The sequence below is a fragment of the Schistocerca serialis genome, chromosome 4, assembly GCF_023864345.2.
Source record: "Schistocerca serialis cubense isolate TAMUIC-IGC-003099 chromosome 4, iqSchSeri2.2, whole genome shotgun sequence".
Taxonomy (NCBI): domain Eukaryota; kingdom Metazoa; phylum Arthropoda; class Insecta; order Orthoptera; family Acrididae; genus Schistocerca; species Schistocerca serialis.
This window is the reverse complement of record NC_064641.1, coordinates 81,245,756-81,262,938: the sequence shown is the minus strand read 5'-3', so window position 1 is coordinate 81,262,938 and position 17,183 is coordinate 81,245,756. Positions and strand designations below refer to the sequence as shown.

General features: G+C 39.2%; 1 protein-coding gene across 5 annotated transcripts in view; it reads left to right on the top strand.

Moving 5' to 3' along the window:
• Positions 1–15,931, top strand: part of LOC126473456 (zinc finger protein 846-like) — a 64,791-nt gene extending 48,860 nt beyond the window's left edge. For all 5 annotated transcript variants that reach the window (XM_050100517.1, XM_050100516.1, XM_050100514.1 and 2 more), the window contains one exon: positions 14,034–15,931. In XM_050100517.1, coding sequence (XP_049956474.1) covers positions 14,034–14,091 — 58 coding nt within the window. In that variant the 3' untranslated portion in view covers positions 14,092–15,931. The remainder of the gene's footprint in view (positions 1–14,033) is intronic.
• The last annotated feature ends 1,252 nt before the right edge of the window (positions 15,932–17,183 follow it).

The window sequence follows — 17,183 nt, the reverse complement described above, 5'->3', positions numbered from 1 at the left end:
AATTGAAAACCACAACATTGACAGTTAATTTGTGACCATTCAGATAATCTCTGTCCATTTCCACTGTTTTGGAGCATCTGTTAACAAGGGCTTGTGCTCCAGTGTGGTAAAATGCATAGTCCTGGTCAATTGACATACAGATGTTTTCATGGCCTCGTCATCTTCAAAGTAAATCAACCAACAAGCTTCTTTTAGTGGCCTGAGCATACGAAAATCTGATGATGCATGGATTTGAACTATATGGTGGATGAGGCAAGACTTCCCATTTTTCACAATCCCTTCAGTGGTGTGACAACTGGTGTGTGGTCTTGCATTGTCATGCAAAAGAAAATCCGCCATAACTTTAGTTGCATGAACTTGCTGAAAATGTGCTTTAGCTGTTTGAGGGTTCTGATGTATTTTACTGAATTTATTGTGCATCCCTGCTCCAAAAAATCAACAACAATAACACACCCTGTATCCTAGAATATTGTAGCCATAACTTTCCCTGCTGGTTGCAAGGTTTTGAACTTTTTTTTCTTTGATGAGTTTTTCTGATGCCATGTCAGTGACTGCCTATTTGCTCTTTGATTCTGGTTAAAAAAATTCCAGAAACTCCTCTCCCTCCAAACAGAGCAAGACCTGGGAGGCAATTGTTTTTCTTGTTTCTTTATTCTGTTGGGGTAACATTGAGTACCCAAGTTGTTGTTCAGTCATCATCACACTGAGGGAGGTAATGCAACACAAATCATCTAGATCTTCCAGCAGACACCACAAATGATATCATCGACTCACTGAATGTTGTATGGAGTCACTGCAGTCCCTGGCCTGCCACTCCCCATTTTGTCAGCCAATGGTGTTTGCCCTTCAGCTTCATTACAGTGAGGAACCCATTGTCTAATAGTGCTGGTATCCACTGTGGCATCATCACATATAATTTTCAGTGTTTTGTGAATGTGGACAGGCATTTCACCTTCTGCATTCAGGAGTTATATCACAGAACGCTGTCTAATATGAACATCAAAGTTAGCCATTATGCAAGTGACTGCAGTAATGACATCTGCTGATGTAGAAAGTTAATACTGCAATATGTTGGAGAAGAAGCTTTGTGGAATAGTGCCATATTCAAATTTTTCATTTAAAAAACTTTATTTAAAGAGAAAGAAACAAGAGGCATTACTTTTTGACTAACCCTCTAAGGAATGGTAGCAATGCTAGCATGTGCTACATTTCCTCTGGGGTTAAAGAATGACACCTGCAGCAGTACATTTCATTATACAGCAACCAACCTCTTGGGTAGTTTCCCAAAATTGAAAATGGGAGTCAATGTATAATAGTTTACCCTTACCTCACCAAATATGCTGTCTACCAAATCTGTGCTGACTGCTGAAGCTTCAAAAATTGCAACATTCCTTGTAGAATGCATAATTTTGAAGTGCAGGTTACTTCAAATGGTGTTATCTGATCATCATCCACAGACAAATGACCTCATCCAACACTTTGATAAGACATTGTAGATATGCTCTTGATGTAAATTGATCTGTAACAGACAGATGAGGATGCAGTACTGCCCGTCGTGGTTTTCACATACAACAGAGCGAAGCAAAACACTATAGACGTCGAGGTATTCTTTCTGCTCTATAGTTGCGAGGCTGAAATGACAAGGGGTACACTGTTCTTATTTCAACTGTTTCAACTGAACTATTCATAGAATGACTGTGTGATACACCTCATCGCCAGGACCAAAGAAGCAAGATAGCTGGCTCGTGTGTGGACTCTGGATGCCCAGGACAGGAACCTTATGCATTATAACATCAAACACCAAACTGTGGAATATTATATGGAATGTGAGACTATTGGAAAAATTACTAAAGCACTTCTTTGAGATGTATCATATCCTTTGTCATTTGTCAAACTTCACATACAAAGTTGAGTATTTTGACCCTTTGTCAAGAAGACAAAAGTGCAGATGTGTCATTTTTGTCATACATATGAAACCCAACTACAGTCCTGAGACACAGACCGAAGATGAAGGCTTCTCGTTCAGGTTAATTAAATACCCACTCAACAACTGCGACGCTTTGATGGAAGAGGCTATCTTCAACACCCATCATAATGAAGAGGACATGACAACATGACCGGAATGCGAGGATCCACTAGTGCTACAATACAGAGGACCACTGGCAAGATCTAGATCCTGGGTGCTGTAGTCAACTCCAATGATAACTTGATGTACAACTTGGCATAATGGTTAGCGTTGGTTGCTAACATTTTACAGATATGATTCTTCAGTTTCTCCTGGTGTATTTGTTGCTCGAACAGTCCACAGGTATACAGCCGGTTCATAGTGTCCAACGGGACACTATGAACCAGCAGTATACCCGCCCGTTGACTGTTCGAGCATTTTACAGATAGACTGTTAAATCTCAATCAACAGTAATTATTTATTATATAGTAATTATCATTTCTGGAAGTTGTAGAAATTTCTTGTGTTTGTAATGTTTGTATACTCTGGAATATTTAATGTTTATATAAATAGCTGTAGGCTCCATCCAGGAGTTGAGTTCTCTCCTACATGTAAATTGTTGTTCACAATAAATGTGCTTTCAGGACAATGTTGTACTTGATTTAACTTGATTTATGTCCCTGCTTTCAAACTTGAACTTGACAGTGGATTACATCATGACATTACAATAATAGTACAAAAGCAACCTTGATTATACAGTTCATCAAAACACCTGGTGGTGCTGACAAGATTAATCACTGAAAAAGTTTGCCCTTTTCATGCTAACAAATGGCAGTTTGAAATGGATCAATGCTGAACAGTCCATGCTGATATGGTGAAAGTGTATGGAAACAATGTATCATCAAATGACACAGTGGTTAGGTGTTCCTGACATTTCCTCTGTGTCATAGACGTAAGTGATAAAAAATAAAGTGATAGACTATATCTTTGTGAAGAATTGGGAACTGAAAGATAATTCGAGGCCCTGTAGCTCAAAAACCAATGTATTGCAATTGAGGTAATAGTAGAAAAAGTGAAACCAGTTTTAAAAATATGACGCAACAGTTTGAACATGATGGAGGTCACCACCAATTGCAGTCCATGACTGTACACACCCACTAAAAAATGTCAAATCGAAGCAGCAGTGGAAATGTTCCATCTGTGTCAGGTGAATGCAGATGACTTCTTTCATGTCCTAATCACAGTAGATGAGTGTTGGTTGTATTGCTGTAACTGTGAGACAAAGGAGCAAGCAGTTGATTCGCCACACCTGAAAAAGGCAAAGTCCAACCACTGCTGGGCAAAGTAATGCTGGGTGTTTCTGAATCTGCAGTGGTGGTACTAGCAGATTATGCTCACAAGATACAAGCCATCAAAGGAGCTTACTACTAAAATCTCTTGAGAATGTTACAGAAATATTCACACATGCTGCATCTTTGTTCTGTCAAATTTTGCCATACCCTTATATTCCACTGACATGATACCCAGTGATCTCCTTTTCTTTCCTTGCCCAAAGAAACCATTGAATGGCAGGCATTCTCAGTATGTCAACGATATGGTGGTTGAGGGGCAACATTTCCTGAACAGCCAAAATATAGACTTCTACAACAAAGGTCTCCACCAAGTTATTCATCACTGGGAAAAGTTCATTGCGTTGTAGAGTGAATGTATAGAGAAAAATTAAGACTATCACCAAGGTTCACTGTCACAGCTAGATGTATTTGAAACTTTATCACTAACCCTCATATTACCATGATTTAAGTTCAAAGACTGCTTTTTTAATAACATTTGGAAAATTTTTCCACTGATTTGTCATCTTTATGCTGTTATTATTTAAGTGTACAATGAAATTATATGGGCTCTCATTGCCGGCTCTTTTACTATTGTCCACACAGCTTTCATTTGATCGTCTTGCATAAGTGATGGTCAAACAAATGAACAAATTTTAAAAAATACATAAAGCTGTGCTGTCTGTAATAGTGTTATTTTATTTTGCTACCAGTTTCGGTAGCTACCATTGATGATGATTCAAAACTCAAACTGGTAGCAAACTAAAGGAGAGGGAAAGACAAAAGGATGTGGGTTTTTAGGGAGAGGGTAAGGAGTCATTCCAATCCCGGGAGCGGAAAGACTTACATTAGGGGGAAAAAAGGACAGGCATACACTCGCGCACACACACACATATCCATCCGCACGTACACAGACACAAGCAGACATTTGTAAAGGCAAAGAGTTTGGGCAGAGATGTCAGTCGAGGCGATGGTACAGAGGCAAAGATGGTGTTGAATGACAGGTGAGGTATGAGCAGCGGCAACTTGAAAGTAGCGGAGGTTGAGGCCTGGTGGGTAACGAGAACAGAGGATAAACTGAAGGGCAAGTTCCCATCTCCGGAGTTCTGACAGGTTGGTGTTAGTGGGAGGTATCCAGATAACCCGGACAGTGTAACACTATGCCAAGATGTGCTGGCCGTGAACCAAGGCATGTTTAGCCACAGGGTGATCCTCATTACAAACAAACACTGTCTGCCTGTGTCCATTCATGTGAGTGGACAGTTTGTTGCTGGTCATTCCCACATAGAAAGCTTCACAGTGTAGGCAGGTCAGTTGGTAAATCACGTGGGTGGTTTCACACGTGGCTCTACCTTTGATCGTGTACACCTTCCGGGTTACAGGACTGGAGTATGTGGTGGTGGAAGGGTGCATGGAACAGGTTTTACACCAGGCGCGGTTACAATGGTAGGAGCCAGAGGGTAGGGAAGGTGGTTTGGGGATTTCATAGGGATGAACCAAGAGGTTACGAAGGTTAGGTGGACGGCGGAAAGACACTCTTGGTGGAGTGGGGAGGATTTCATGGAGGATGGATCTCATTTCAGGGCAGGATTTGAGGAAGTCGTATCCCTGCTGGAGAGCCACATTCAGAGTCTGATCCAGTCTCGGAAAGTATCCTATCACAAGTGGGGCACTTTTGGGGTTCTTCTGTGGAAGGTTCTGGATTTGAGGGGATGAGGAAGTGGCTCTGGTAATTTGCTTTTGTACCAGGTCGGGAGGGTAGTTGCGGGATGCGAAAGCTGTTTTCAGGTTGTTGGTGTAATGGTTCAGGGATTCCGGACTGGAGGTGATTCATTTGCCATGAAGACCTAGGCTGTAGGGAAGAGACCGTTTGATGTGGAATGGGTGGCAGCTGTCATAATGTGGGTACTGTTGCTTGTTGGTGGGTTTGATGTGGATGGATGTGTGAAGGTGACCATTGGACAGATGGAGGTCAATGTCAAGGAAAGTGGCATGGGATTTGGAGTAGGACCAGGTGAATCTGATGGAACCAAAGGAGTTGAGGTTGGAGAGGAAATTCTGGAGTTCTTCTTCACTGTGAGTCCAGATCATGAAGATGTCATCAATAAATCTGTACCAAACTGTGGGTTGGCAGGCTTGGGTAACCAAGAAGGCTTCCTCTAAGCGACCCATAAATAGGTTGGCGTACGAGGGGGGTATCCTGGTACCCTTTGATTGTTGATATGTCTGGCTTTCGAAAGTGAAGAAGTTGTGGGTCAGGATGAAGCTGGCTAAGGTAATGAGGAAAGAGGTTTTAGGTAGGGTGGCAGGTGATCGGCGTGAAAGGAAGTGCTCCATCGCCCTCATACACTGTGTATGTGCGGATGGATATGTGTGTGTGTGCGAGTGTATACCTGTCCTTTTTTCCCCCTAAGGTAAGTCTTTCTGCTCCCGGGATTGGAATGACTCCTTACCCTCTCCCTTAAAACCCACATCCTTTTGTCTTTCCCTCTCCTTCCCTCTTTATTGATGAGGCAACAGTTTGTTGCGAAAGCTTGAATTTTGTGTGTATGTATGTGTCTGTTTGTGTTTCTATCGACCTCCCAGATATATATAATAGAGGGAAACATTCCACGCGGGAAAAATATATTTAAAAACAAAGATGATGTGACTTACCGAACGAAAGCGCTGGCAGGTCGATAGACACACAAACAGACACAAACATACACACAAAATTCAAGCTTTTGCAACAAACTGTTGCCTCATCAGGAAAGAGGGAGGCAACAGTTTGTTGCAAAAGCTTGAATTTTGTGTGTATGTTTGTGTGTCTATCGACCTGCCAGCGCTTTCGTTCGGTAAGTCACATTATCTTTGTTTTTGGATATATATATATAATTAAGGTTCTGTTTGATGATTTACCCCACACATTCCAATACAATCCACTCATTTTAAGATTTATGTTGCCAGCAGAGAATTCTTTTTCAATAATGACAAGCTGCTGCCATAAGACAAACATAATCTTATATGATGATGGTTTAAACAATAGTCTGATTTTTGCCTAACCATTTATAACATGCAGAACTGATATAAACACATCACTTCTCAGTATAATTCTTGTGATGTGTAGATATGAATTTCATCGATTTATAAGTGCTTGATTGCATCATTTTTAATAGAAGTATTTTGCTTTGAAATGTTGCCACACTTGCGCTGTTTTTTGTACCTCTTCTTCAGATAGGAAATGTTTTCCCTCAGACACTGTTTTCAGAACTGAAAGACTTGGTTACTGGAGTTAATGTCTAGGGAATATGGTAAATGTGGAAAACACTTAAATTTAATATCTTGGATGACGACAAAATTCAGTTGAGTCCTCATTGTTTAGTTTTTTTGTGCAAAGGAAGAAGTTGAATTAAGAAGTCTACATCAAGTACTAAATGATCTATTCCAGAGCAAAAATTTATTTCTGCAGACAATATCCGAGACTGGGATCTAGGCTTTCTGTGCAATATACTTTCTTTTATAAGTAGCATGAAGACATGCTTTAGAGATTCTGTAGAGTTTGAAAGTGAGTGAACCTATTAGTCAACACCTGAAACAATTTTGGTTGATTCTGTAGGATAATGTACTGGCCATTAAAGATGGATGGCTTTGCTGTACAGTGTAATCTCTGTTGCAAAGTGGACCCTTCTATCTGGAAATTTGGTTCTGTAAGTCGCATAGTATTGCTGTTCTCATTGACTACTTAAATTGGAAGATACAGGCTTAGAGAAAATGTTCAATCATCAGCTCGTCTGTGTATGGGACACTGGTTGTTTCTTAGACATTAGTATTACAGTTCCGTAAGGATAGCGTAATGCATGAGTACACAGCATGTTCCATATGGGTATACAAAAGGCAGGTAACATGTTGTATGAGCTGCTTTTTATCTTATGACACAAAGATTGTAATAGTAAAGTAAGTTCTTTGCCAGCTTAAGATATCAGTCTATTCCAGGGTTGGTTATAATCTTCATATTGAGTCTCCTTGTCTACCAACACTTCAGATACAAAGGCTGTTAACAGAAGTTTGAAGTGAAGTTTTACATGTTGACTTTTTATAAATAATTGTCGCTGTTTTTACTGCATCTCTTCATGATTGCAACCTACAAATAAAACCATAGTTTTTCCAAATCATGTTGCAGATGGCCACATGCATCATGTCACATCTGCTGAAGTTACACCTGTAGAAACTTACTATCTTTTAGTGCACATGTCTTCAAGACTAAAAACAAGGAAAAGTCACCTAGACAAAGGAGAAACTTTTCCAAAATTTTGAAATGTACTGCATTCAAACAATTAATATAAATGTTTGACTGGTGTGCTGAATCACTTCCAGAATAAAAAAAAATAAAAAATAAAGAAAACAATTGTTGACAATATGTCATGTTAAACACCACAGAAACTTGACACAAAGCTTTTTCTGTGTATATACGCACCATTTATCAGTAACAGTTTCATTGTCTTGGACTCAAACGTGATAACATTCTCTTGCAGTCAAGAAAATAGATGCTTTTCTGTTCTTGCCAAAGTGAGGTTTTCATATTGAAATGGGTGAACTCCTACTACATACAGCCATGTTTTGTTTCATGGAGTTGGAACATTATTAACAACAAATTGATATTTTATTATTGTGCCTATCAAGTATATTCACACAGATAGTTGCATTAGTTTTCTTGCATTGAAGGTAAAGCTATCCTCAACTCTAAGATTGGGTGGAACAGTGGAGTACGTTGAGCTAGGCATGGCTCTGTTGGAAGCAGTATGCCTTTTCTTTCCATAAACTGACTTATCATGAAAGTTATAGCACACCTACAGTTTAATATGGACTCCAAATTGCAATGCAACTTGGCATTTTTCACGTTAATAAATGACTGCCAAAGTTGAGAGAAGGGATAACTGGCAGAAAAATCCTAGAATATACTAGAGACTGAACTCCAGACCCTCTGATTTCTATTGTGGCACCTACTCGTTGAACAGGGCTATTTTAAGGTCGAAGTGACACAAACATCTGCTTGGCTGCCAAGCTGAGAGGGGAGCCAAGTGAAAATTAGTCCACAGGGTATATGACGATTAGTTGCAAAAACAACCTATTTCCCTGTTCACTATATTTAAATTTGCTTAAAAACTGTTACCAAGAGCGTAAGGAAAGCTTACTTATGTGTGACGAAGGGAGACCATGGTTGGAGAAGGGGATCAAATAATGTTCTCAAACCATCACAGCCAGTGTGATACACTTCTTCACATTATAAGATGTAATATACAATGTTGGTCCTGCGTCAAGGAGTGTTCACTTGTCTGTGGCCATTAGGCCGAGAATTGCAGCAACATTCTGTTCAGTGACTGATGAATAACTTGGACATTTATCACCGAGCACTGGAAACATTTCCTATAAGTAATGCTCTCTGAGAAAAGTTAAAGAGCAAGCCACTATTCCTTTTTACAATTTGCAAACTCTTGGTATATAAAGATCTACAGCCCCTACAGTAATAGCAGAAGCACAAGCTTTTGGGTATGGTACATGTATGAAAAAGCTTAAACCTGCACCAGATGGTTGAAATCCAAGATGATATGATACAATCAGTCACAGCACTTTCCAAAGAGGGCTATGCTACTCACTGAAATGTTATGCAGAAAAATGAAATGGTCATTCCACATGGATGTACCAGATATGTCTTCTTTACTCTGAAGAAAACTGATAAGTCCACCTGGTGCCTCAAATTGTAATACTTTTCTTGTATCCTTTTTTTTCTGAGTCACTGGATGTTTCATGGATTGGTCAGAATAATAGTAATGTCCTTACAGAAGCTAGGACAAGTTCCCTACACCCTTGTCTTGCAGCCAGATCACTTGACAGCTCAGGAAATTGACAAAAAGCCTTTGGGAAGCAAAAAGTCCTGATATTTCTCTTTTCTTTATCCAGAACTTGTGTCAAGTAGATGATTCTCAACATTCTGCTGCAGAAAAGGCTCTTCCATTGTCCTCTTTCAGATAACAAAGGATACATGTGGTCAGCTGCTGGAAAGAGATCAAAAGGTGGTTGATATGTGGACTAATCCACATACACAAGTTGCAGTTTCCATGTAACCCCCACTGAATGAGCTTCTATTTATTTACCAGTCATTAGATATAATTAACTGATAGCTGATGCACCATCACATAAGGGACTGTCATGTACAATTTTATATACAGGACGGAGAAAAATTGTGTCATGAAATTTTAACCCTGGATAGCTGATGCCAATAGGAACCACAATTACTAATTTTGTGTAGGTTGACATTGCACAATTTTTCAACTATCAAAACTTGGCACCACGCGCTCCAAGTGGCCCTGTTGCCAGATGCTCTGGACAATGCATGACTGCCAATGGTTTGCCTGCCGGAGACTAAATTGCAGGTAACGTGTGTGTGTTCTGAAGTGCAAATGCCTCTGATGTGAGGTGGAGACAAACAGCAAGATCTATTCGACACATGTGCATATTACACTGGGGCAGTGATGGGGTGAGGGGCATTTGTATGTGTGAACTGACAATTAGAGCGCTGCCTGTCAACTGATGAACGATAACAGGGCAATTCCACATCAATTGGAGTGTGTGTTGCCAAGTTTCCGTAGTTTAAAAATGGTGTGTAGTCGACCTACACAACATTAGTAATTTTGGTTCCTAGTAGCATCAGTTATCCAGGGTTAAAATTTCGTGACACAGTTTTTCTCCAGCCTGTATTTGTGGTACTTTACAATTAGTGCATGTACATACGTGGCTAAATATGGAATAATAAAACTATGATTTCTGCAGTACATTTTTTTTTTCAAATTAATGTTATTTTCATTAAAACACAGACTGTTTCTAACATTTGAATTTCGAGTAAATCTCAATTTCTTTGCTTACACACATTCATAAACTTTTGGAGTCTCTCTCTAGTAATCTACATATTCATTTAAGGAATAAAATAGATTCTATTGGAATATCTGTCTAACATGTGTTTAAAATTGTAAGCACTTTCCGTCTGGTTAGCACCATGTGGAAGGTGATTGTACAGGCAGATCCCCATGTATGTTACTCTTCTCACATAATGACTTGTCCGATGTTGTATAGGTCTCACTTTCCAGTAGTATCTTGTTTAGTATCAGTATACCTCTCCAATTTTTAAAACTGACTAATATTTTTTCCTCTTGCATATTAACGTTTTATATGTATATACACTCCTGGAAATGGAAAAAAGAACACATTGACACCGGTGTGTCAGACCCACCATACTTGCTCCGGACATTGCGAGAGGGCTGTACAAGCAATGATCACGCGCACGGCACAGCGGACACACCAGGAACCGCGGTGTTGGCCGTCGAATGGCGCTAGCTGCGCAGCATTTGTGCACCGCCGCTGTCAGTGTCAGCCAGTTTGCCGTGGCATACGGAGCTCCATCGCAGTCTTTAACACTGGTAGCATGCCGCGACAGCGTGGACGTGAACCGTATGTGCAGTTGACGGACTTTGAGCGAGGGCATATAGTGGGCATGCGGGAGGCCGGGTGGACGTACCGCCGAATTGCTCAACACGTGGGGCGTGAGGTCTCCACAGTACATCGATGTTGTTGCCAGTGGTCGGCGGAAGGTGCACGTGCCCGTCGACCTGGGACCGGACCGCAGCGACGCACGGATGCACGCCAACACCATAGGATCCTACGCAGTGCCGTAGGGGACCGCACCGCCACTTCCCAGCAAATTAGGGACACTGTTGCTCCTGGGGTATCGGCGAGGACCATTCGCAACCGTCTCCATGAAGCTGGGCTACGGTCCCGCACACCGTTAGGCCGTCTTCCGCTCACGCCCCAACATTGTGCAGCCCGCCTCCAGTGGTGTCGCGACAGGCGTGAATGGAGGGACGAATGGAGACGTGTCGTCTTCAGCGATGAGAGTCGCTTCTGCCTTGGTGCCAATGATGGTCGTATGCGTGTTTGGCGCCGTGCAGGTGAGCGCCACAATCAGGACTGCATACGACCGAGGCACACAGGGCCAACACCCGGCATCATGGTGTGGGGAGCGATCTCCTACACTGGCTGTACACCACTGGTGATCGTCGAGGGGACACTGAATAGTGCACGGTACATCCAAACCGTCATCGAACCCATCGTTCTACCATTCCTAGACCGGCAAGGGAACTTGCTGTTCCAACAGGACAATGCACGTCCGCATGTATTCCGTGCCACCCAACGTGCTCTAGAAGGTGTAAGTCAACTACCCTGGGCAGCAAGATCTCCGGATCTGTCCCCCATTGAGCATGTTTGGGACTGGATGAAGCGTCGTCTCACGCGGTCTGCACGTCCAGCACGAACGCTGGTCCAACTGAGGCGCCAGGTGGAAATGGCATGGCAAGCCGTTCCACAGGACTACATCCAGCATCTCTACGATCGTCTCCAAGGGGGAATAGCAGCCTGCATTGCTGCAAAAGGTGGATATACACTGTACTAGTGCCGACATTGTGCATGCTCTGTTGCCTGTGTCTATGTGCCTGTGGTTCTGTCAGTGTGATCATGTGATGTATCTGACCCCAGGAATGTGTCAATAAAGTTTCCCCTTCCTGGGACAATGAATTCACGGTGTTCTTATTTCAATTTCCAGGAGTGTATATTTTTATTACTATTAAAATGTTAGCAGGGCTTTCATTTTGTGAGCAGGCATATATGACTTTAAGCAAAGCTGCACAAACCGTAATAGACAAGAGGCTCCACAGCTGTTTTAAATTTTGTTTCCAAACGGAATAAGGTCACATCATGCAACTTTTTCTGTTATTTATCTGCATCAGTACTCTGCAAGCCACATGATGGTGTATGATGGAGGGTTATCATCGCATTACTGAGTGAGCATCTCAAGTGCTCAAATGGTATACTGAGGTACACTGAGGTTTGCTTATAGCATGGTATACACCTCATAGTATCATATGGAAACTACTTCATAGGCACTTCATATATTTGTAGCTTGTTTAATGTGTGTGGGGTATTTTGCTTGCCTGTTACTGAGCACAAGAGACCCTTTGCTGATGGTTTGCTGCAGATATTGCCATCTGTTATACTATCTTCAATTTTGTTTGCATATGAGCTAACATGTGGTAGGTAGGGAATAGCAAATTTTCATAACCAACCTTTATTGAAATTTCTCATGTTACAATTTAGGTTTAGACTCCAGCAGTATTCTCCAGTTAATGTGTCAGTTGAAACTGTAGATCCTGTCTGGTAGGTCCATAATTTCTCCCAGCAAGTCTTACAGGCGCTACATAGAAGGACTTTACTCAACACACTTTTCCAGATTTGCTACATGAGATGTCCCTGTAAATAAGTGGGTTATGTGTCTAAGTGGGTTATGTGTCATTCTGTAGGCACTTAAAACAGTTTGTTTATATAGCAAAAATACTTAATTCAGAGAGAATTCATGAGCATGTTAAGGAAGCCTGAATTACCATTTGAAATTGTATAGGAGCATTTAAAAGGACGTCACTATTCACTGTTAACCAAAAACACTCATTCTGCATGTAGAATGTATTTCTGAGTTGTGAATTCCATAAAATGTCATTTCATGAATACTTAAGAAGTGTTTTCTAAAGTTTATTTATGTGAACTGTTTCCTCTCTTTTAGTGTGAGGAATCCACACCCAAAGTTTCTAAAAGTTTTTTTGATACACCCTGTATGTAATATGTGTGTATGTATGTAATTTCTACCAAATAAAATCTCATCAGAAATGTGATGAAAGAAATTTAAGATAACGTATAAGGATATTCTTTGTCAGGCTGTACAGTACCTGCATTGCTCGACTGCCATGTTTGAGTAAGTTGACTGACCTACTATAGTAGATTTCATATTGAATATCAAACAAAAACGTGTATCATTTTGCTCAATGCTGTTAAGCATAACATCTCAGCCAGCTGTATGCTGCTGAGTACTAACATAAGGAAGTATGGAAATTCATGCCACATACAAAAATACAGCTCTTGAAAAGATATAGCATCAATTAACTTTCACTGTCCCCTGCTCCACTATGTAACCACTGACAGTCTTAAATTCATCATTTTCTTCTTTCTTCCTGCCCCACATATCCTCGTGACTCTTACACACACACACACACACACACACACACACACACACACACACACACACACAATCAAAGTACACTCTGCATAAATATGATCAATCTTTTGCATGGCGTTAACATCCCTAATAACAATGTGAATGAATGAATGTATGTACGTATGTATTTATGTATGAAAGGCTTGCTCTTAAACCATGTGGCATACCAATCACTCATTTATTGATACTCTTCTCAGTACACCATATTTTAATTGACTGTAGTTTATGTTATGAGGACTTGTGTGTTGTGTCCCACAGGATCTGTTCACTATTTCAAATGACAGTGTTTTTGTTTTACTGTTTTAGAATGTATTACATGGACAGATATTCTGCATATTTTAAATTGTGTTTATTCTTTTGCTTGTTCTCTCTGGGTTGAAGTTGCTCACAGTCTACATTAAACTGTTGGTCTGCCTATAATTGGTTGAGTAAGACAGTTCAGAAGGTTGAAGGAAGGCAAGGGCATACTCCCACCCATATGATCAATCCAAGTACAATACTGTAGTTTTCAAACCAAACTTGAAGCTGGGGACAGCTTTGCTTTTACTCTGTGATGTAGTATTAATTATATAGTGCTTGTTTTGCTGTAAAGTTTGCTGTATTTTTGAACAATTTTTCATTTTTGTTTTAGGTATGTTAGCATACAGCAACATGACATCAGCTTGGCGACTATTGGCAAGAAGTGGTGAAGATTTTCAGTGTCTCCGATGTGGAAAAACATATATGCACAAAGGCACTCTTAGTCGTCATGTCCAATATGAATGTGGCACAGTTCCACGATTCACTTGCAGAATATGTGGAGCAAGAAACAGACGTCGTTATGGTCTTACAAATCATCTCATCATGGTACATGGTGTGCAGAAGAAACAAGCTGAATTGAATATAACAGAAAAATATATAGAAAAGACTGAAAAATTTCAGTAGCAATGTAACTCTGTAGATATTCCTTCCTTCTCACTATGGCAAGAGTAATAGTTTTTATATAGCCAGCTACTGAAAATTTTACAATTGGAGAAATAGTGAAATAATTTGATTGTATGGTTTTCAGTATTTCGGTGAAGGCTTTTGTTTTAATACACTTAATTGTTCTTAATAAGATATATGACATACATGTGTTATACCTTTACAATATATGAGGAGACACACTTATAGACTTACGTGGTAGCTTTGGTGGTTAATTAGGGAAACAAATTACAACAAAGATGTCTTTGGTTTCCTTCCCAGCTGTTCACTTTTAAGGCCTAGAAATAGGAAAAAGTGTAGTTTGTCATCAGCTAATAAACAATTAAAAATATTCACAAGATGAGAGTGCATACTCACATCTATGTATAGAAAATATGTACTTAAAGGGAAGATGTGGAAACAGAAGTAACAGTGGTATCAAAAGGAACAGAAATTTCCATGTTTGCTTTTTTCATCTCTCAGGAAGTGATGACAAAGGAAATGAAAAGTGAAACAATACAAACAAGATCACAGTCACAACCTAGAAATTAAGAATGGTATTTTTATTATATTAGAAAGGAAGTCATGCAATGATACATTGAATTTTTTTGAGTAACCGAACTATAGATTCTGAGTTGAGCTTTCCCTTCTGGTACATTTTTGGTGTATTTACCTTTTCATCCTTTCCCTCTCCCCTCATTTCCTGTTCATGGACAATACCAAATCCTTGAAACTTGCACTGGTTTTGGTGCCAATGTCAGGTGCACTTTGATGTGTTTACAGTAAGTACAACTTTTTCAATATTAATCAGTTTGTTTCTTATGTTTAATTACTAGTTTTAAGCTGCATGTGTTAATCAGTTCAACAATAAGCTAATTTTATCAAATAATTACAATTTTATATAACAAAGAGACTGAAAGGAGACACTGTTGTCCAAGGGTTCAGTGAGAACTTATTGCTTAGCCATAGCAATTTCTGATCCACTGTGCTATTTTGTCCTCCATTTATATTACAACTTCATTTTCTCTGATTCCATAATCTTAACATTTATATCAAATATAGTTACTGTAATTATTAATGTCTGACAATCCTTCAAAGCTTAATAAATTCTCATTTTTCTTCCATGCTATAACATTTCTATTATTTGCTTTTTGATGTAACACACTAGTTTTTGGAAACAATCCTAGATCTATTCCCTTACACAGATTGTTGGCATAAAACAGATTGTTGTCATACATCATGTTGTGAAGAGTGGTTCAGTGATGCTTTCCTTCTTTCTTGTATACAACAGTATAATTAAGAACTGATAATTGTGGTGTATGTAGGTTAATGCATAAGAATGACTGCCAATTTCTCTGTCTTAAATAGATAGCCTGTTTCATATGCATGATCTAAATATTAACGGATTCATTTACAGGTGAAAATGTGCCTAGCAAAAGTTACCATGAGTATTATTACCTGCTAGTCATATGAACCATAACTTAACATTTTTTGTAAGTGTGTTTTATGCATGTAACACACACTCATCTTATATTGTGATATATGCACATGTAACGGAATTTTCAAAATGAAATAACAGTCTAATAAAACTGGAAACAACTTTTATGCAACAAATGATATTTGGATGCTAATGATGCTAATGAGTTTCACATGTGGAGTTTTCTAAAATATACATAATCCTTTAAGACTTAATGTTACATTACTTTTACTTGAGGTGTGGGACTTTACGAGATGTGTTTCTGAAATATCTCAACACTGTGATCCATATGCATGTATGTTTCATTTTGTTTTGAATATGTCCCGTACAGGAAAGTTAGTCAAGTTTTTTGGAGTTATTTTATGGCAATGACAGATCATTAATGTAAATTGAGGAAAGTGATAGTGAAGTGTTTTGGCACTAGGTACTATGATTTAAAATCAGAAGCCTGTGAAAGTTCACAAAAAATACTCAAACTAGCTTTTACTGTCAGTCCACATAGCATTTTGTGCGAGGGAGTGAGTATAGTTTCTTTCCTGTTAAGGCATAACATACAAGGGCAAATGTTAAAAGAGAGGTCAGCATGTCATTTTGTGTAAAATCGCTGTGAATTATGTCACAAACAATTCTCTCAAAAACTTGTGAAAAAATTGGCAGGGAAAAGATAAGTCAACAGTTAGATGTTACTTGTTTGTCTTGTAGAATGTAACAATATTTACTTGATTTTACAAATGATTTTAATATCTTTCCTAATGTTACATAAAACTGTGAAGAATTTAAAATTTTTGGTCTATAATGATTTTTATAAATTAATTTTTTTTTTTTTTTTTTTTTTTTTGTAAATTTATCTGCACTTGTGTGTATGAAATCGAATGTATTGGCTCGTTGCAGTTATGATCAGTTCTATAGATTCTATACAAGTGTCATTTTTTAAGCCCTACTTTTTCAGATATTCTTTGGATACTTCTTTTATATTACTCCAGTATTGTTTAACACCGAAAGAACTGATACATTTAAAATTATTCTCGTGTTGTATCTCATTAATTGATGTTTCTTAAGATTTTCAGTTTACTGTTTGTTTTGTTAATTCTGTGTGCAGATTACATTTTTTGGGTTTTCTGCAGTACAGAGCTAGAAATTTCAGTTCCTGTTGAGAGAAGAAATTTGCCTCACTACTATTTGCCAAAAGGAGTAGTAAAGATGATGAGATACTGACATATAGTTCCTAGTCACTAGACTATGAGCCAATGTCCTCCATTCAGTCTCAAACTTCTCCACAATTGCTTATGGATTGAGGACATATGAGATGGTTGACACTGATCTGTTTTTCACATAGAGTCATTAAGCTTAGCATCCCCATGG